This window comes from Aethalodelphis obliquidens, unplaced genomic scaffold, assembly GCF_003676395.1.
Source record: "Aethalodelphis obliquidens isolate GAN/ISIS:26980383/991018 unplaced genomic scaffold, ASM367639v1 scaffold32, whole genome shotgun sequence".
Taxonomy (NCBI): domain Eukaryota; kingdom Metazoa; phylum Chordata; class Mammalia; order Artiodactyla; family Delphinidae; genus Aethalodelphis; species Aethalodelphis obliquidens.
Genome location: NW_020837976.1, coordinates 5323806 through 5344413, shown reverse-complemented (window position 1 = coordinate 5344413; position 20608 = coordinate 5323806). Strand labels below are relative to the sequence as shown.

Genomic DNA, 20608 nt, shown 5'->3' with positions numbered 1-20608 from the left:
CAGTGAAACTTTCTTTACAAAAACAGGCCACTGGCTGTGTTTAGACTGCAGACCATAGTTTGCCAATCCATAATATAGATATTTATGAGGTGGTTTGGGAACATTGGAATACTAGAGCAATGAGTATTACATTTATTCATAACTATATTCCTCCTTACTTAATTAGGTATTTTTCTAAAATTTAGTGTAGATTTTACCTAACTGAAAAGTTACTTCCTGCGATTTCTTTGAGCAGCTTAGTTAAAAGGACTAGAGTATTGATTTCATTAAAAGTCTGGTCATCTTGCAGGTGTAAATTTATCGTGCCTTAAAATTAAAGGTGTACTCTAGCACTTAACACAGTATTAATTTTATGAAGGTGTATGTTTATGATACTCTAGAAATATTTTCTAAAGGCTCCTAGAATGGCAGGATTAAGCAATATATTTTTGCATCTGAAAATACTTTGAGATACATATACTTTAAGCAAGTTAATAGAAAATGTGAAAAATTTGTTTCAGTTTCTTTTAGGGGAAAAAAACTTATGGAGCTCTTTTATATTTTGCATTGTTTTAGCATATGCCGTGGAATTGGCGACCAGCAGAACAGGTGTTTGACAAAATATAATTGCTTCCTTTGTTCGTTCTAATTTAATTCAAGTTATTTACATGTGAAAGTCCTAAATGCTTTCATTCTTTTTTTTTTAATTGAAGATAAAGTTTTTTTTTTCCCTCCTTGATGAGGATTGTCAGAGTTAAGACTAAGTGTAATGTTTCTAAAACTGTTTTTTGCTTAAAAAAAAATTTGCACGTTATCTCAATATGAAAACAATCACATTTGGTAAATATTTGGCTAATGCAATTGAAATTATTTTTTATGTATTTCCATTTCTTTTTCTTTTTTTCAATTTTATCTGAAAGTTTAAATATATTTAGGGTTTTCACTCAGTGGCCATTAACGTTTCTTCCTGTCTCTTGTCGAATTGATGTAGGTCATAATGATTACGGTTATCAGCAACCGTCGTATCCTGAACAAGGCTACGATAGGCCTTATGAGGATTCCTCACAACATTACTACGAAGGAGGTATCTATATACCTTCACACACATACACATATATATCCCCTTCTACAGGAACGAAAATTCTTGCATAAGGCAACTTCTACCCACGCAAAGCTCTCGTAGAATACTAGTTGCTGGCTGTCTTGAAAGTTGCAGGGAGCCTAGAACAATCAAAATAATTTCCTTACAAATATTTAAAATGTATAACCATGACTTGCCATTTCTAACAACAATAAAAAGACTAAAACATTTTAAAATAATTTTTTCCTCAGTGGAAATTTTCTATTTGAACATAAATCCATCAATCCAATTTTTTTTTCTTGTGTGTGTTTACATATGTATAATTTTACATATAAGTTTAGTGCCTTTAGGAAACAGCTTGCTGATCTTGTGTAGCTAGTGTGTGCTCTTGTAGCTGTCTTTAATTTTGTCTTTTTTATTTTATTTAGCATAGTCATGATCTTATGACTGTGATGTTCCAGTAAATGTAATGCTCGTATGGCAGAGACGCTGAAAATGCTGCAGTTCAACCTTGCACAATTGGCTTTAACTGCAGTTTGTTTGGCCGAAATCCTTCTGTTTGGTTTGAGTTTTTTCTTTGTTTTGTTAACTTTTAAAAATCAATATGGCATTTTATTTTGTTCTTGTGTTGTTGGCTATGCATCTTAGAGGAAAAAAGTTAATTAAGCAAACTTCTCAGTTTTTTTTTTTTTTTTCCTCTTCTCCAATTATCCTGTAGGGAATTCACAGTATGGCCAACAGCAAGATGCTTACCAAGGACCACCTCCCCAACAGGGATATCCAGCCCAGCAGCAGCAGTACCCAGGGCAGCAGGGCTACCCAGGACAGCAGCAGGGCTACGGTAATGGCTTACTGCAGTTTATTCTTGTCACCAAAAAATGTGATGGTTACTCTTTCATAATACAGAAGTGGATATTTAATGTTTATTTTTCTAAGAATTATTTTTGAAAATTCACAGTTTTAGCTTAGCTTGTTACTGGAGTGTTTATATTTAAAGTGTTGTTCTTAAACTAGTAATCCATTTAAAAAGAAACATAAACTAGAGATGGTTCATTGACCAAAGGTAAGGTATGTAGTCACTCAAAATGAAATCCTTAATGAATTCTTAAACCTAAACCTTAAACCTAACCTTAAACCTAACCATAAACCTAAACCTTAAACCACAACCAGCCAATAGCTTTGTATGTGCTTGGAAAACTGATGAGTTGGGTGATGATTAACAACATCTGCATAATCTGCTTGGCAAATTTGTTTCTAAAACTAATGACTGTTACCATGAAAAGTAACATTGATCTTTTAGTGTACAAGTGAGATCTATTTGGAACGCATAAAGAAAATGTCTTTGTCATTCTCTGTTAAAATAGCAGTTTACACATTCATAGGAGTATATTTATTGCAGGTATGTATCTTACACTTTGGGAGAAGTATAGCCATCTTTTCTTATTATATACTCACTATGATGTCTACTAGTTGGCTATCTGACTGTTAGATAGGGAGGAGGGGAGTAATACAGACCTGATATCTCAGTCTTAAATTTTCGGCTTCTATAATAACTATTTTAGATATAGGAAAATATGATTCCTACGATAGGAGAAGTAGCTGCTTAATCTGACATCATCTCTTGCTAACATGGCCTCTTTTTTAACATTAGTAATGTCTTATTATTTTTATTCATTGGTTTAAACTCTGCTGTTATTATGGGCACCTCTTTCCACCTGTGATAGCAAATCTAAGAACCAGGATCAGGCTGAAATTCTCTTGCATCTTCAACAGAAGCACTGGAATTCAGCCAGGTATTGGGTGTCAGGAATTTTCCCCATAATGATCAGTTCTGGTTCCCAAATTCCAGCTATGACTTTAGAAATACTCCATGTATTTCTTGTCTTTACAAAGGGACTTTCTTGCTCCTCTCAAATGGCATTTCCATTTCATGCCCATTAAATATTTGTACATTGAATAAATAGAGTATTCTGGTTTTATTGTGTTTGCATGAAAACATATATTATGTGGATCAGTCAGGTAAGTTTATTGATTTAAGAGCAATATTATTTTCAGTGGAAAGAGAGAGTAAAAGAAATTTAGTGATTTTGGCTTAAGTAGTTAAATGCTGTTTTGTCAGACATCGTTGGGCACCCTAAAGGAGACGTTCCCATTTTGCTTATCTATAGGTTTCAGCTGTCAGACTTGCTTCTAATAAAAAATACAGAGTTTTAATAATTGGATGCATAATAACTAAATAAAATAATAGACTGGTGGAATTTAAGCTTGAAAATTTCTTGTTCTCTTTGACATCTTTCTCTGCAGTGTTTTTTATGACAGGATTTGAATGGCTGTGATAGAAAACATTTAAGTATCAAAGCTTTTCAGCTTATGCTTTATATTCTTTACAATAGACAGGAGTAGAGTTTATGAAATAGACGTATTTGTTTGGCAAGCCAAATTAGTCCCTTGTCATCTCTGGAAGTTGAAATCATTCATTTATATGGGTTAAGTATTAAAGGTGATGGGTACACAGAGTGTAACTTCTGAATCATGTTTTTTCCACATACAGCCTGTGGCTTTTCAAGTCTTCTTTAGTTTCTGTTTGAAAATATTGTGATAGTGAGTTTGTCAGTGCAGAACATAAAGCTTTCTTTTGGTGATTGCAAATGCAAATCTAGAAATTACGTGTAAAATCATTCTTTGTGATTCTTTTAGTGATTGCAAGTATAAACCTTAGAGTTATACAGCTGTAACTATCACTGATTTCCAAACTTTATTCAGAAATTACTTCAGTATTTCAGTTTGAGTCTGCTTCTTGCCTTTTCTTTCCACCGCTTGCTTATTATACTGGTTAACTTCCTCCTAGAGGTATAGATAAATTTCCTTAACATCATGGAGTTAACTTGCTTTACAACTCCTGAGTCTCTTTTACTCATTTTGACATATAAAATCTTAATGGCTAACACATAGCACAATAGTTACACTGAATCAGAGCATGTTGGTACATGGTAGTGTCCTTAACAGTATTTTTACTTCTTAGAACTTTTGGAATGTATTTCAAAACGCATTTGAGAAAAATCGAGATACCAGACTGCAAGGGAATATGGTAACATCTAATCTTAAACCGCTTCTGGAATTCTAGGGACTTACTGTATTTTCTCCTGGGCTCTTGTGTGTGCTGATTATTTTACAGGTCCTTCGCAGGGTGGTCCAGGTCCTCAGTACCCTAACTACCCGCAGGGGCAAGGGCAGCAGTATGGAGGTTACAGACCAGCCCAGCCTGGGCCACCCCAACCCCCGCAGCAGAGGCCTTACGGGTATGACCAGGTGAGTTACCCGGGTGGCCGGGACTGCCCTGTTGTTTGCTCACTCTCGACTAGGTTGCACGTTTCTCAGCTGAAGATTCATTTTTCCCGCCTCTTGTTTATAGTGTTAACCGAAAAAAAGTGGTTACTTACTCTTGAGTCTTCTTCATAGAACGCTAACACAGTTAATCATCGTTGCTGTAGCCTACAAAACATGGCGTATCTCTAAGCGCCAGCATTCGTTCATGTTTGTTCATTCATAGTCTCTCCCTGGGCTTTACCCCCTAGGCATACTTCCCTTCGCTATCCCAAACATTATTCCGTGTTCTGAAGCCCTTAATTTCTCTGATGTCCCTCACGTTTATTGTTCCAAGACTCTGCTTTGACTGATCGAAATGTGGAGTCCATCTGAGGCAGTGCTCTTCCTGGCTCTCGTCTTCACTCCAGCATATTCACCCTACTCCCCTCACATGCACGATATCCCTTCTCTTTAAACTCATACTCACCACCTGTCTCTGTTGCCTCCTTCCATACACATATCCATTATCTCAGATATTAATCATCTTTCTTTCTCCCCTGTTATCTTTCCTTCTACTACCTTCAGAGATCTATAAGTGTATCTTGTCCTAAGATGACTGTATTCTCTTGAACCTCGTGTTACCCTTCTTTTCATCAGTAAATTTCTCAGACTTAATAATCTGTGCCACAGTCATTGTTCTGTGAATCTTCTCATACATACTCTAAATTATTATTAAAATGATTTATTATGTTGGCAGGTTTTTTTAATTGATTTCAGGTTTGTCTGATGACTTTCTAGTGAGGAGAATCTGATCTCTTCACCGCTTAAGCTACCTAAAATAGGTTACTTTTTAATGTTAGGGTTCCAGGACCAGTGGGGATGATCTGGTTTGAGAAACAACGCGTATGCAGTGCTGATTAGACTCTAAGGCATAAGCAGCTCTCTCATCGATGCTCTCTCAAGTTTACAACCCCCTGTACTGACACGTTCTAGTTAAGTGGAAAATATAAAAGAGATATAAGAGGCTTAAAAGTATGGACAGGACTTCTCTGGTGGCGCAGTGGTTAAGAATCTGCCTGCCAGTGCAGGGGACACGGGTTTGAGCCCTGGTCTGGGAAGATCCCACATGCCGCAGAGCAGCTAAGCCCGTAGTTGCTGAGCCTGTGTGCTGCAACTACTGAAGCCCGCACGCCTAGAGCCTGTGCTCCGCAACAAGAGAAGCCACTGCAGTGAGAAGCCCACCCATCGTAACGAAGAGTAGCCCCCGCTCACCGCAACTAGAGAAAGCCCGCGCACAGCAACGGAGACCCAACGCAGCCAAACATAAATTAATTAATTAATTTAAAAAAAAAGTATGGACAGATAAGTAATACTAAAAAAGATACACTAGAACTAAATCAAAGGAGTAGGCAGAAGTTTTATCTAAATTTTTAAAGTAAAATGAGTGTTGACTAGTGAGTATCTAAGGACAAGATCCCTGAGCAGATAAAATGTAGGCTCCTTCACATCCACAGGTTAACTGCTGAAAAGTGGTCCTTTACTCCCTAATTCAACAAATATTTATTAATTTTCTGTGTGTGCTGGATACTATATTATGTCCTAGATGAGTAAAACAGACCTGGTCCTTATGGCTTATGGAGCAACTATCTGGATCTTCCTTGACTTCACTTTAGCATTTGACACCTGTTCCTGTCTTCATTCTTAAGTGGTCTTCTTTAGCTTCTGTATTACTGTACTATTTTGTTCCTCTTACATTTTCAGTGATTCCTTCTTTATACTTGTTTCTCATCTTTCTTTTCCCCAGATATCAATCCTTGGCTTAGTGTTTTTCCCAGTCTCTGTATTCACCCTGTCTTAGATTTTCAGTATCCTTAGCCTACTCTTCTCAGCCCAACTTCAGCTCCATTTTTCCAGCTGTGAGCAGAACATCTCTCTTTGGATGTCTTGTCATTTTCCTCAGCTTCATCATTTTCTCTCTAAATCAGCATATTTCTAAGTCTCCTAAACTTAACATCATTCCTTAAGCAAATGTTTCTCAAGCAACATTTATATACCAAGTACCTAAGATGGGGCTATATTGGGAAATAAGATCGACATGGACTCTGCCTTTGTGAACTTAAGTCTAGGTGGGAACAGACAAGTAAGCAGATGATACGATATAGTGTGAGAAGTACTTGGATGAGGAAAGGCAAGATTTTTGTGGAAGGGAGCTCCTAACCCAGGCATGTGTTCCTTGGGAAGTATTATATAAGTGCGAGAGCCCAAGGATGAGTAGGTATTAGCCAGCTGGTTGTGGAGGAGAGAAGGATATTCTGGTCAGAAAGAAGTGCACTCACAAAGGACTTGTGTTAAGATGTGTGGCTCAGTAAAGCAGGAGTGTGGGGAAGAAGAGGCAAGAGTGGAGATGAATTGGGGCCAGATTAGGAGGGCTCTTGTAAGCCATGTTGGGGAACCTGGGCTTTATCCTGATAACAGGGTGGAGCCTGTAAAGTGTTTTAGATGATGTATCTAAAGTATATAGCAGTGGCTGGCATATATAATAGATACATACTATGTTTCTTCTTTTATCATGATAATTATTCCACCCTTTAAGGTCCTCAGGAATTTGGGGACTATACAGTAGAAAAAGACCCGTGATGTTGGGGTAGTTGCCAGCCACATCTTCTTCCCCATTAGAAAAGGCTATGAGGAGGGGACCATTCTAGCTACTCTAGTGTTAGTAGCCTCCCCACATCTATCTCATGGATTCCCTCAACCCAAACAGCTGTTGGTTTCTTCGTTTTAGGGAAAGTTGTTCAACTCTTCAAGATAGTTAAGGCAATGGAAAAGAAATCTAATTATAGTGGTGTTTAGGCAGGTGACTCTTGTGGCAGTATGCAGGATGAATTAAAAGAGGGGCATTGAGAGAGAATCCTGTAAGGGGCTGCGCCCCCCGACCCCACCCGGGTCAGTCTTTCCATCTCCGTGAACAGCAGCTCAGTTTTCCACTTCCTCAGGCGGAAAACCCGGAGTCATCCTTGACTCCCTTCTTTTTGCAAATCAAACATCTAGTCAGCCAGCAAATCTCATCACCTCTTCCTTCAAAATACATGCCGTATCTATAGTCATTTTTCACAATTTCCTGCCCTTACCCAAGTCACAGTCATAACTCTCACTCATCTGGACTGTTGCACTGTCCTCCTTCCTGGTCTTCCTGCTTTCCTCCTGGCTCCTCTACGGGATGTGCTCCTCACAGGACCTAGAGTGATCTTTCAAAAACGTCAGTCTGATTAGGCCACCCCTCCGTGCATAACCGTGTGGCGACTTCATTCCCGCCCAGAGTAATATAATGGCCTAGAAGGCCATGCTCAGCTCATGTCCCCAGCCCCTACCCCACCATCTCACCTCTGTATTTATAGCCGCCTTCATTCATTCTGCTTCAGTCACACTGGCCTGTTTCCAGCATGTTTCTCCCTCAGAACCTTTGTATTTACCGCTCTCTCTTCTGTTGTGTCTTTATTTGCAGTCAGTTCAAAGTATTTTCTGATCTCACTTTTGATTTCATCTTTGACCCAAGAGTTATTTAGAAGTGTGTATAGTTTTTGAATATTTGGGGATATTCCAGATAGTTTTCAGTTACTGATTTCCCATTTAATATCATCATCTTGATAGAACATACTTGGTATGACTTCAATTCTTCTGCATTTATTGAGACTTCTTTTATGGCTCAGAGTATGGTCTGTGGGGATGTTCTGTAAATGTCAATTAGATCAAGCTGCTTGATAGTGGTGTTCAAGTCTCCTATGACTTAGCTGATTTTCTGTTCTATTAGTTATTGAGAAAGGGATATTAAATATTAAATCTCTGGCTATATCTGTGTGTTTGTCTATATTTTCTTGCAGTTCTGTTCATTTTTGCTTCATGTATTTTAATGTGACTTTTAAAAAAATTTTATTTATTTATTTGGTTGCGTTGGGTCTTCATTGCTGCGCACAGGCTCTCTCCAGTTGCAGTGAGCAGGGGCTACTCTTCGCTGCGGTACATGGGCTTCTCATTGCGGTGACCTCTCTTGTTGCAGAGCGCGGGCTCTAGGTGTGCGGGCTTCAGCAGTTGTGGCGCATGGGCTCAGTAGGTATGGCTCGCGGGCTGTAGAGCACAGGCTCAGTAGTTGTGGCGCACGGGCTTAGTTGCTCCGTGGCATGTGGGATCTTCCCAGACCAGGGCTCCAACCCGTGTCTCCTGCATTGGCAGGCGGATTCTTAACCACTGCACCACCAGGGAAGTCCCAATGCTACATTTTTAAGGTGCATATGTTTTAGGGATTTTTATGTCTTGATTAATTTTCTCCTGTATCATTATGTAATAACTTTCTTTATCCCTGGTCATATTCTTTGCTCTGAAATATGTTTGTCTAATATTAATATCGTTTTCTTTGGATTAGTACTAGAATGATAATATATTTTTAATCTTTTTTATTAACACATTTGTATTTTTATGTTTAAGTTGTTTCATGAAGGCAGCGTATACTTAGGACTTGCGTTTTTTTTTTTTTTTTTTTTTTCCCAATTTTTTTCTTCCTTTTTTTTTTTTTTTTGGTACGCCGGCCTCTCACTGTCGCGGCCCCTCCTGCTGCAGAGCACAGGCTCTGGACGCGCAGGCCCAGCGGCCATGGCTCACGGGCCCAGCCGCTCCGCGGCATGTGGGATCCTCCTGGACCGGGGCACGAACCCGTGTCCCCTGCATCGGCAGGCGGACTTGCAACCAGTGCGCCACCAGGGAAGCCCCATATCTCTGCCTTTTAATGGAGGGGGTTTGAACATTATGTTTAATGTGAATATGGATAATGGTTAAGTCTGTCATCTTGATATTTTTTCCTATTTGTCCCTTCTGTTCTTTGTCCTTTTTCCTCATTTTCTTATTTTGAATTTTTTTCTGTTTTTAAAAAATGGTTTTTATTAAGATATAATTCACATACCATTCATCATTTTAAGATGTACCATTCTTTTTTTTTTTTTTTAAGTATGTTTATTTCCCTCCAAACACCCAGCCCTAGGAAATAGCTGCTTTACTTTTTGTCTGTATGGATTTTCCTATTCTGAGCATTTAGGCTAAGTGGAGTCATGCATATGTGGTGTTTGTGATTGGCTGCTCTCACTTAGTATAATGTTTTCAGGGTTCATCCATATTGTATCATGTATCAGTACCTTTAACTGATATTATACCACTTCATATAAAGTATAATAGTTTACTTTCATTTCTTCTCAACCTTTGTGTTATTGTTATAATTTCCACTTCTACATATGTTACAAACCCCATAGTATGTGGAATTAGTTTTGTTTAAAATATCAATTATCCTTTAAAGATACTTAAATGATAAGAAAAGAGTCACATATTTACTAATGTACTTACTGTTTCTTGTACTTTCCATTCTATGATAAATCCATATTTCCATCTGGTATCATTTTCTTTTGCCAGAAGGATTTCCTTTTAACAGTTCTTGTAATGCAGGTCTTCTGGTGATAAACTGTTAGTGTATTTTGTTTTTTCTGACTGTTCTTAAGATTTTTCCCCTTATCAAATTATTTGAGTGTTTTCTTATGCTTGGGGTTTGTATAGTTTCTTGAATTTGTGACTTTATGGTTTTCATCAAATTTGGAAAAATTCTGACCAAATATTTTTCCTTTCTCTACACCTGTACCCCTATCTCTCTTCCTCAGACTCCAATTACATGTGTATTTGACCGCTTAGAGTTGTGCCATAATTCAGTGATCCTCTGTTTGTTTATTTAATTTTTAAGTCTTTTTTTTCTCTCTGTTTCATTTTGGGTAGTTTCTGTAGCTGTGTTTTGAAGTTCAGTAATCTTTTCTTGCTCATTGTCTTACCAGCTTTTAATCCACTCCTAGATGTGTCTCATTGCAGACATTGTATTTTTCATCTCCAGGTGTTTGATATGGGTCTTTTTCACATCTTCCATGTCTCTGCCTAAAGTTTTGAACATGAGGAATACAAGTACGTTAACTGCTTTCATATCCTTTTCTGGTAATTCTAACATCTGGGCCAGTTTTGATCTACTGTTTTTTTCCCCTCCTCGCTTTGGGTCATATTTTCCTCATCCTTTCCATGTGCAATGATCTTTGATAAAACGCCAGAAATTGCAAATATTACTTTTATGTTGTTGAGTGATGGATATATTTGTATTCCTAGAAACATTCTTGAGTTTTGTTTTGGGATGCAGTTTAGTAATTTGAAAACAACTTGATCTTTTGGGGATTGCTTTGAAGATTTGTTAGGCAGGACCAGACAGTGTTTAGTCCTGGGCTAAATATCCCCACTAGTAAGATAAGACCCTTTTGGGTACTCAACCCAGTGCCCTGGAATTATGAGGTTTTCCACTCTGGCTGGTGGGAATAAACACTATTTCCATTCCTCTGTGAGTGCAGGAATTGTTTCCTCTAATCCGTTGGGGTGTTTCTTTCCTTGGACTTGGGTATTTTTGTTGCATGCATTTGCATATCAGTGCTATGCTGAATACTCAAGAGGTTTCCTCTGCAGATCTCCACAGTGCATTTCTTTTCTCTGTGCATTTTTTTCCTCTTTGGTACTATGGCCTGTGAACTCTAGCTCCTTTTTTTCTCTTCAGACTCTAAGCTTTATCTTCTTACCTCAGACCCAGCCTTACTTCCTCTCCATATGCTGCAGTGTGGAAACTCTCAGTGCAGTAAGATGCAGTAATCAGAGTGCTCGCCTCATTTGTTTCCCATTTCTCACAGATTGCTGTTGTTTATTACCTTCTGTCCTGTGTCCTGAATACAAGTATTTCATATATTTTTTGTAGTTTTGGGGTTTTTTTTTTTGGCCACCTTGGGTCTTCATTGCTGCGCATGTGCTTTCTTGTAGTTGCAGCAAGCAGGAGCTACTCTTCGTTGCGGTGCGCGGGCTTCTCATTGTGGTGGCTTCTCTTGTCGCAGAGCATGAGCTCTAGGCGCATGGGCTTCTATAGTTGTAGCATGCGGGTTCAGTAGTTGTGGCTCGCGGGCTCTAGAGCGCAGGCTCAGTAGTTGTGGCGCACAGGCACAAGGTGGCATGTGGGATCTTCCCGGACCAGGGCTCAAACCCATGTCCCCTTCATTGGCAGGAGGATTCTTAACCACTGTGCCACCAGGGAAGCCCTGGGTTTTTTTTCAGGCTGGAGTATAAATCTGTCTTGACCAGAAACCTACTTAATTTTTAAAAAATAGACTTTTTTTCCAGCAGTTTTACGTTCACAGCAAAATTGAGAAGAAAGTACAGAGAGTTTCCATTTACTCCCTACCCCTACACATACATAGCCTACTCCATTATCAACATCCCACACCCTAGTGGTACATCTGTTATAATCAATAAACCTACCACCCCAGGTCCATAATTTACATTAGATTCACTCTTGGTGTTGTACAGTCTGTGTATTTTGACAAATATATAATGACCTGTATCCACCTTATAATATCATACAGAAGAGTTTCATTTCCTTAAAAATCCTCTGTGCTCCCCTTATTCATCCCTCTATCCTTCCTACTGATCTGCATAGTTTGCCTTTTCCAGAATGTCATGCACTTGGAATCATGTGCATGACAAAATTGGCTTTTCACTTAATAATATGCATTTAAAGTCTTCTCATGACTTGATAAAGTGTTTCTTTTTAGCCCTGGATAGTAGCCCGTTGTCTGGATATACCATTCATTTACTGAAAGACATCTTGGTTGCTTTCAAGTTTTGGCAATTATGAATGAAACTGCTATAAACTTCCATGAGCAGGTTTTTGTGTGAACATAAAATTTCAACTCATTTGGATAAATGCCAAGGAGTGAGCATGATTTTTGGATTATATGGTAATAGTATATTTAGGTTTGTAAGAAACTGCCATACTGTCTTGCGTAGTGGCTGTACCACATTGTATTCTCACCGCCAATGGGCAATGAATGAGAGTTCCTGTTAACTCCACATCCTCATCAGCATTTGCTGTTATCAGTGTTCAGAATTTTGGCCATTCCAGTAAGTTTATGGCGTATCTCGTTGTTGTTTTACTTTGCATTTCCCCAGTGACATGTGATGTAGACACCTTTTCAGTATGCTCACTTGACATCTTTATATCTTCTTCAGTGAGGCGTCTGTTCAGGTCTTTGGCCCATTTTTTGATAGGGTTGTTCATTTTCTTATTGTTGAGTTGTAAGAGTTCTTTGCATAGTTTAGATAACAGTCCTTATCAGTCGTGTCTTTTGCAAATACTGCCTTGTCTTCTTGGCTTGTCTTCTCATTTTTTTGACATTGTCTTTCTCAGAGTAGAAGATTTTAATTTTAATGAAGTCCAGTTTATCAGTTATTTCTTTCATGGATCACGCCTTTGGTGATGTGTCTATAAAGTCACTCCAAAACCAAAGGTCATCTACATTTTTTTTCATGTTATCTTCTAGGAGTTTTATAGTTTTCTACTTTACATTTAGGTAAATGTCCTATTTGAGTTTATGTTCTGAATGAAGAAAATCTTAATTGTTAAGATTTGTGTCTAAATTTCATTTTTTTGTACGCGGATATCCAGTTCTAGCACCATTTGTTGACAAGACTATCTCTGCACTATTGTATTATCTTTGCTCCTTTGCCAAAGATCAGTTGACTGTATTTATGTGGGTCTATTTCTGGGCTCTCTATTCGGTTCCATTGATCTGTTTTTCTGTTCTTTCACCAATATCACATTGTCTTGATTGCTGTAGCTTTATAGTAAGTCTTGCAGTTGAATATTGTCATTCCTTTGACTTCGTTCTCCTCCTCCAATATTGTATGGGTATTCTGGGTCTTCTGCCTCTCCATATAATTTTAGAATTACTTTTTCAATATCCAGAAATAACTTGCTTGCTGGGATTTTGATTGGGATTGTGTTGAATCTTTAGGTCAAGTTGGGAAGAACTGACGTTGCAACAATATTGATTTTTCTATCCATGAACATGGAACATCTCTGCATTTATTTAGTTCTTTGATTTCTTTCATTACTTTTTTAGTTTTTCTCATACAGTTCTCTCTATATATTTTGTTAGATTTATACCTAAGTATTCAATTTTGGGGGGTGCTTATGTAGATGGTATTGTTTTTAATTTCAAATTGGACTTATTCATTGCTAGTGTATAGGGGAATTTTCTGTGTTAACCTCGTATCCTGCAACCTTGCTCATTAGTTTCAGGAGTTTCTTTGGTTGATTCTTTGGGATTTTCTACCTAAACAATCATGTAATCTGTGAACAAAGACAGTTTTATTTCTTCTTTTCCAATCTGTTTACCTTTGTTTCTTTTTCTTATTGCATAAACTAGGAATTTCAGTACAGTGTAGAAAAAGAGTGGTGAGAAGGGGACATCCCTGCTTTGTTCCTGATCTTAGAAGGAAAGTTTCATGAAATATGGTGTTAGATGCTTTTATTTTTCAGCATAGCATTTATTTCCATGTGACAGATTATGTAGTTATTGTTTATTATCATACCCTCTTCCCCTAGGATGTCAGTTCTTTAAAGACATCACCACATCTGTTTTTTTATCACCGTTGAGTCTCCATCACCTAGTAGAACACATTGAGTAGTCAGTAAATACTGGTGAGTGAATACGTAGCGCCTTCACTTACTAAATTTGAATGGTGATTGTAATAGAGAAAGAAACCCCTAAAAAGTACTGGGACAGAATATTTTTAAGAAAGAAAGAAATTTATTGCTCAGTCTAGGGACTCTTCACTCCATACAGTCCCTAGAAAATCTCATTTATGCACATGATTTTAATTTACCATGCTGTTGACTCTCAAATCTCTATTTCTAGTCTCACTTTCTCTTCTGAAAGTCAGGTGCCTAGTAGTCATCTGCACTTGGAAATATGTCAATTTCACATAACCAAAACGAATTCATAGTTTTTGTACCCACACATTCCTCCTTTCTATGCTCTCTCTTAGAGAGAGGGGCACTATCGCCAAGCTAGAATGCCATGTGCCACATTTGATGCTTAAGTCTTCCTCCCTCTCCCCATCTAATAAATGACAAAATCTTGTTAGCCTGACTTCAACATTCTTGAATCCATCCACTTCTCTCTGACCACTGCCTTATCTTTGTTTAGACCATTAACATCTCCTAAGTTCATGATGGCATGAAGGATCCTCCCATGCTGTCTTGCCTCCTTTCCCATTTATTCTTTACTCTAGTCAGAGGAATTTTGTAATTTACAAACAAAGAAGCTGAAGAAGCAGAGAGAGAGAGAGAAGCGAGGCTTAGAGAGTTGGAGTGATCCACCCAAGATGATGGGTAAGCAGGGCCGAGCTGAGTGGCTAAGACCCAGGGACTGGGCCCTTCACGACGCCCCTGCCTCCAGCCACACCAGCACTTTGCAGAGTGCTGTCGTGCTTTTCTTATTGAGCAACTGTTTGAAGCAGAAATCATGATTATCCTCACTTGTTGGATGAGACAGTCAAGAAAGGGAAGGTAGATAGCTTGCCTCAAGGACAAGAAACTGGTAAGTGGGAGAATTAAAACTAGGCATTGATTTCTGCTTCCCAAACCCATACTTTTAACCCTGGAATTTGCTAATGGTCGCAGATAAACAGTATTTTTTTAGGCTTGCTTGTGATCTGATTTTGTCGTAGCAAAGTGATCCGGTGTGGGTCAAGTTACTTAAATTCTCAGTGCTTCAATTTCTTCATCCATAAAATGGATATCATATTTACTGCACAGGTAACAGATGGACACAAAACACTTGTTACAGTGTTTGACACATGGTACGAGTTATTGAGATATATTAAGAGTTATTGAGATATACTGTTATTGAGATATATTAAGTTATTGAGATATATTAAGAGTCGGCTATTGTTGATATTAGCCAGACTTCTCGTATCCATTACTTCAAGCTCTGTGTTAACAAATAATCAATAGCTTCTGGTCCTGATTGTTGTATATTCTTTTTTACTCTCCAATTCCCTGAGCATTTTTTACCTATTTTTTCTCCATTCTTTTGCTTTAGCTGTTTCTTCTATTTGAAGTGCCCCTTTTCTTTTCTCTGCCATTCAAATTTTACTATTTTCTTAAGGCTCTCACAGTCTCTGAAATATTTTTCAAATTATTTTAGCCGCGATAGCCTTTTCCTTTCTGAACTCTTGTAGACCTTGTTCTGCAATTATACTTTACTTGTAAGTCTTACCTTCCCTGTTTTTCAAATTTATTATGGTGATGAGCATATAGTATTTGCTCAATAAATGTTTCTAATTGCTTGAATATCATATTTGGTGTACATTATTGAAGAAGTCTTATGTGTCAGGCACTCTTCAATACTTGGGGCATAAGAATGGATAAGACCTAGTCCCTATCGTCAAGTAATTCATGCTATAGTAGATACATTATAGCTTTTATTTATATAGCACACCAGTTCTTAACCTCTCTTCTGCTTTCACATCATTCATAATATGTGCAACTCGCTTTCATCGTTAATATCTCATCACACATACTCACTGCGGGAGCGTTTCCTTCCAGCATTGAGGCTTGCTTATTTATACTTTTTTATAATTTTTGAAAGCTCTTTCTCATGTCCTCTCTTATTTAAGTGTCCTAACAAATAAATGAGGTAGAACTAGTGTAACCTTAAACAGAAAGAAAATTGAGAGCCAGGGATGGGTATGTTACAGTCCCACCTTATAGGTAAAGAAATCTCAAAGAGCTTTCCTTGGGCTCAAATGAAAAGGCAACAGTAGAGTTGGGACTTAAACTCAGTATTTAGATAATGTAACAATTGAACAGTAAGTTCCTGTATGCTAAGCATTTCTTATTTTAAACTTGGTATTATAGGAATTTTTCAACAAAGACAGCAAAAAGAGGAGCATCATGAATCCCTGTGTACCCCACCAACCAAATTCAACAATTATTGGCATTTTACCAATGTTGTTTTATATACCCGCACCCTATTTTATTGAGTATGTTAAAGCAAATCTTACCTACAGATATTTCAGGATGAGCATTGACTTTAAATTTTTCTGAATATAATTATGTAAAGTACATCAATATTTTTTAAATACCTTAATTCTACTTATAGTGCATTATTCCATTAGATACAGTGGTATTCAACATATTTTGAAGTATATCTTACTTCTTTGGAAGTGTAAACTTTTAGGGTACTATTTCTTATTGTACAGAAGGCTTTCAACTATAGAATACTTACTTGATATAAAATAGTTAATTTGACTTAGAGGGGGATATTTAGCCAAAGGAAACAGTTAACTGATTATGTGCCCAAGTGCTTTTATGAGCATCTATTTTAAACATATTTAAGACATTTTTGTTATTAAAATAAATTTTTTCTAGTACATTCCTCTTTTCTTCTACCTTTCTTCTCTGTTGAAGGAAAAGATGTTCCTTCTCTTCTCCAGAAGCTAGCCTTAACAGCTGTATACTGGACACTGTTTACCTCCCTTGTAGAATTTTGTTACTTCATTCATTACCTCTTTTATACCTGTGCTTCATTTTCTTTCCCTTCCTGTCAGCCTACAGGCCCTTCAAGTCTACCTTACTAAAAGCAACAAAATCAAAAACAATCTTTCTTTGATTTTATGTACCAGCTGCCTGTCTGAATACCTCTGCGAATACCTCATTGGCCTCGGGAAGAGGCCCAAATTCCATAGTGTGGCTAGAAGGTTCTTTTTCCTTTATCTCCCAGATATCTGTCCATCCTTGCTACTTATCTCAGATACCCTTGTTGTTAATTCATAAGTCACTATAATAATCTAAACAGTCACAAACTTGTTGTACTAGAATATAATTGACACACTAGTATATGCTATGCCACCATTTAGAACCAGAACTTCACTCATTCTTGATTCAGTTCAATAAAATTCACCAAACATCTAAGTTCTCACTCTGATAGGTGCTGTTCTAGGCTCATAGACTTTGAAATCCATTTGCAGTTGACTGTAATATCAGAAGAAATTACAGAGATACTCTGTACCTAAATATTATATGTAACGGTTTTTGTTTGTTGTGATTGTAGTTGCTTTTGTAGTATGACAGTGTTAAGATTGATTTGTAATTTTCTGTGCCAAACTGTTATGGTCAAACTATGATCTAATTATATTTTTAAATTTATCTTTTAGGGACAGTATGGAAATTACCAGCAGTGAAAAGTACTTACATTCCAATAGCCAGAATCTGTTAGCAGCCATATTGTCGCCTCAGCACTGTGGACACCTCCCTGTGAAGAGACCCTTCCATTCCATCTAGTTTTTGGAAAAACCTTGTGGATAAGTGGCTGTTTCATCAGTAAACAGCCTTTGTGGCTTAGTTATAAAAGGCTTTAGTAGCGCAAAAATACTCTTGATTTCACATGTCTACTCTAGATGGCAACATTGGACAGAAAATAGAATGACATAACCAATTTGCAATGATTTCGGAACAGTATTTCAAATGGACTGTTACAGACTGAAAGGTGTGAACAGCTTTGTATGTTTATGAAGGTTAAGGGAATTTAATACTTTTCCACAGATTCTTTTGTAAGGGGAAGAGGGAAATGTACACTTTTTACAGCAGCAATATTTTGTATATTATGTTTATTTCATGTGGTGAATATGCAAGGAGGTACACTACGCACTGGACAGAATCAGAAGTCCTCTGTTAATGGGGATTGGAGCATGGTGGATGCTTGATTGTGTTGGTCTCAAAGTGGTGTTCTGTGAAGCTGAAGGTGAGGGAGAAGACAAAGCACACCATATGTCCACTGTTATGTTCTTTAGAGAAAATTCAGATCCCTTTTATGTGTTAGATAATCAAGGGCACTGTGATACAGTTTTAAGTAAAAAGACATTTTTTAAAAGCTTTCCAGTTTTGTGGGTTAAAACCTTTTTATAAAAGATCATTTATAATACAGTTTTAAAATGTGAGGCAATAAGAATTACTTCATATTGGATCTGAAGAATCTTGCTAAGTTTCATGTAAATGAAGTGGTAATCCTCTCCTAAAAGAGCAATAACTGAAAATGAAAAGTGTTAATTTTACCTTGTTTGAGTAATCAGGGAACTTAGTAAGTAATATCAAAACATTTTATAAATGATGTCAAAGAAGAGTCAACGTTGATTCAGTAATTTTATTTTTTAACATTAGAAGGATAATTGGTTTATATGATAAGAATAGTTCAGGAGACTTTACAAACCTTTATTGACTGGAAATAATGCCATTTATAAAGGAAGGAACACTTCTAAGTTTTTCCCTTTTTTATGTTGGTTAATATAACATAGAGATGTTTAGGAAAATGCTTATTGATGATGTTTATTCTGATCTGTATTAAAAGCATAGAGGTTGCATTTCAGATCATTTTATTAGCATGGTATACTTAATCATATTTGAGACTGTCCTGTGCCTGACTGTTTTAGGTGATTTCAGGGATATTGCATTGGGCAGGAAATCATGCATTGAGAAGTTTATAACCACAGTTACTTAGCCCAAAGGTAAGTTGCTATTTTCATCACAGTTGCCTGTGCCCAGGGAATAAGGTATATTCTTTATAATTGAATTGTTTTTCCCCCACTTCTAACTGGAAACAAAACAGAAGGGGTGCGATAAATCTGAATAAGCAAAATGTACTGTTCTCAACATACTGTGATCAAAAGGAGAAATTTTAATGTGTCTCTGTGTGTGTATGAAAGAGTGTGTGTGTGTTTTAAGGTCAGAATAGGGTTTTTTTTCAACATGGTCAGTAGAAAATGGACATCAAGTTTGAACACATAAAGCATGGACAGCCTTATTGTGATGGAAACGCTTTTAGGTTCTGTGCCAATTTTCCACCACTGTGTACTTTGTTGCTATTTAAAACTGTATCAACTCTAACGGAAGAATAAATTATTTGTGATTTTAATTTTCTCATTTGTTTTTTTAAATTAGATCTCTTTGACTCTCTTGTTTTGTCTGGAGACTATGCTGTGGGTTTTTATATAAGTTAGCCTAGTATAAGCAGACTATATTTGTATTCTAGGACTTTATCAAAATTCTCCTGTCATGCCCAAGTTAATTAGAATTAACTGTTCAGTAATCAGCATGTGTGTGGGCTGTTTGTTACAGAATTCTTTCTCTGAAAATGAAGTCCATGAGGCCATAATCAAGATGACTGAATTAGATAAATGAGTTGAAGAGACAAAATTGTACTGAACCCAACCTGGTGTAGATATGCTATCTCATTTGAAATAAGCTCAACTGACATTAAGAAATAATTTGTCTTGCCAGCCCATCTTCTGTTGTCTTATTCTCTTTTAATGGAAACTAAAATTGCAATTTTAATAAGCAGAATTTCCTCCAGGACTTTCTTCCTGGAGACTAGTGCATTTGTAAGGTTTAATTGTTCTATAACAGTCCTGTTTCGTAAAAGTTTTTAATTGGTGGTGACAAAAATTACCTTACTCCTTTGACACCTCGTAAGAAGAATAACTTTACCAATAGCTTTCTACCAAGTGTGACACTGCCATATAGACTAGATATATTCCAAAGCTGGAAGTTTCATTTTAGCAAAATGTATTATTACGAAGAAATATCATACCATCCCATGAAATTTCAGAAGCAAAATATTACTAAGAAGAGAGCAGGGTGATTATTGATCAACATTTAAAAGTATTTAACTGTGCTAGTTTAGTTGTTTGAGAAGATGCTAGCATTATTCTGTAGAGTTGTGGTGACAGATTGTTTTCGGTTTTGTTTTTAATTTTTTAATGGAATTTTCAGACATACATCGAAGTGGAGAGAATGGTATAAAGATCCACATGTACCAGAAACCTAATTTATGCACTTAGCAACTCATGGCCAATCTTGTGTTGCCTGTACATTCTTTTTTATCTTTTTCCTGATAGAGATGTTTAGTTTCAGAACGTAGATATGATCAGTGCATTTATGTTTAGACTATAATCTTTAACTGTGATAACCTACTGAGAGGTTTTTCATGAGATGGTACGTTATAAATAATTATTTGATGTTAAAATACCTGAATGAAAAACCTTGAAATATTCTGAGAGATATCAAATATATTTGGTCTCTGTTAGGGAATACTGATTATCCCCCAATATTCTCCTCTCCTTTTAAGAATAATCCCCAGGTTTTGGGTGGGCACATGGCTGCCTACCCAGTGACTACATTTTACAGCCTCCTTTGCAGCTAGGTGTGGTCATATGACTTTAAGCTCAGCCAGTGGGATGTGAGCTGGAGTGATATGTGTAGCTTCTAGATTACATTTTTTAAAAGTGTGC

General features: G+C 37.1%; 1 protein-coding gene across 5 annotated transcripts in view; it reads left to right on the top strand.

Annotated features, from left to right (window-relative positions):
- The window catches only part of SS18 (SS18 subunit of BAF chromatin remodeling complex), a 76270-nt gene extending 57037 nt beyond the window's left edge, over positions 1-19233 (top strand). For 2 of the 5 annotated variants that reach the window (XM_027127644.1, XM_027127647.1), the window contains exons 8-11: positions 971-1063; positions 1779-1901; positions 4236-4369; positions 17480-19233. In XM_027127644.1, coding sequence (XP_026983445.1) covers positions 971-1063; positions 1779-1901; positions 4236-4369; positions 17480-17506 — 377 coding nt within the window. In that variant the 3' untranslated portion in view covers positions 17507-19233. The remainder of the gene's footprint in view (positions 1-970; positions 1064-1778; positions 1902-4235; positions 4370-17479) is intronic. The other 3 variants (XM_027127648.1, XM_027127646.1, XM_027127645.1) reach the window with 2 other exon arrangements.
- Positions 19234-20608: the final 1375 nt, after the last annotated feature.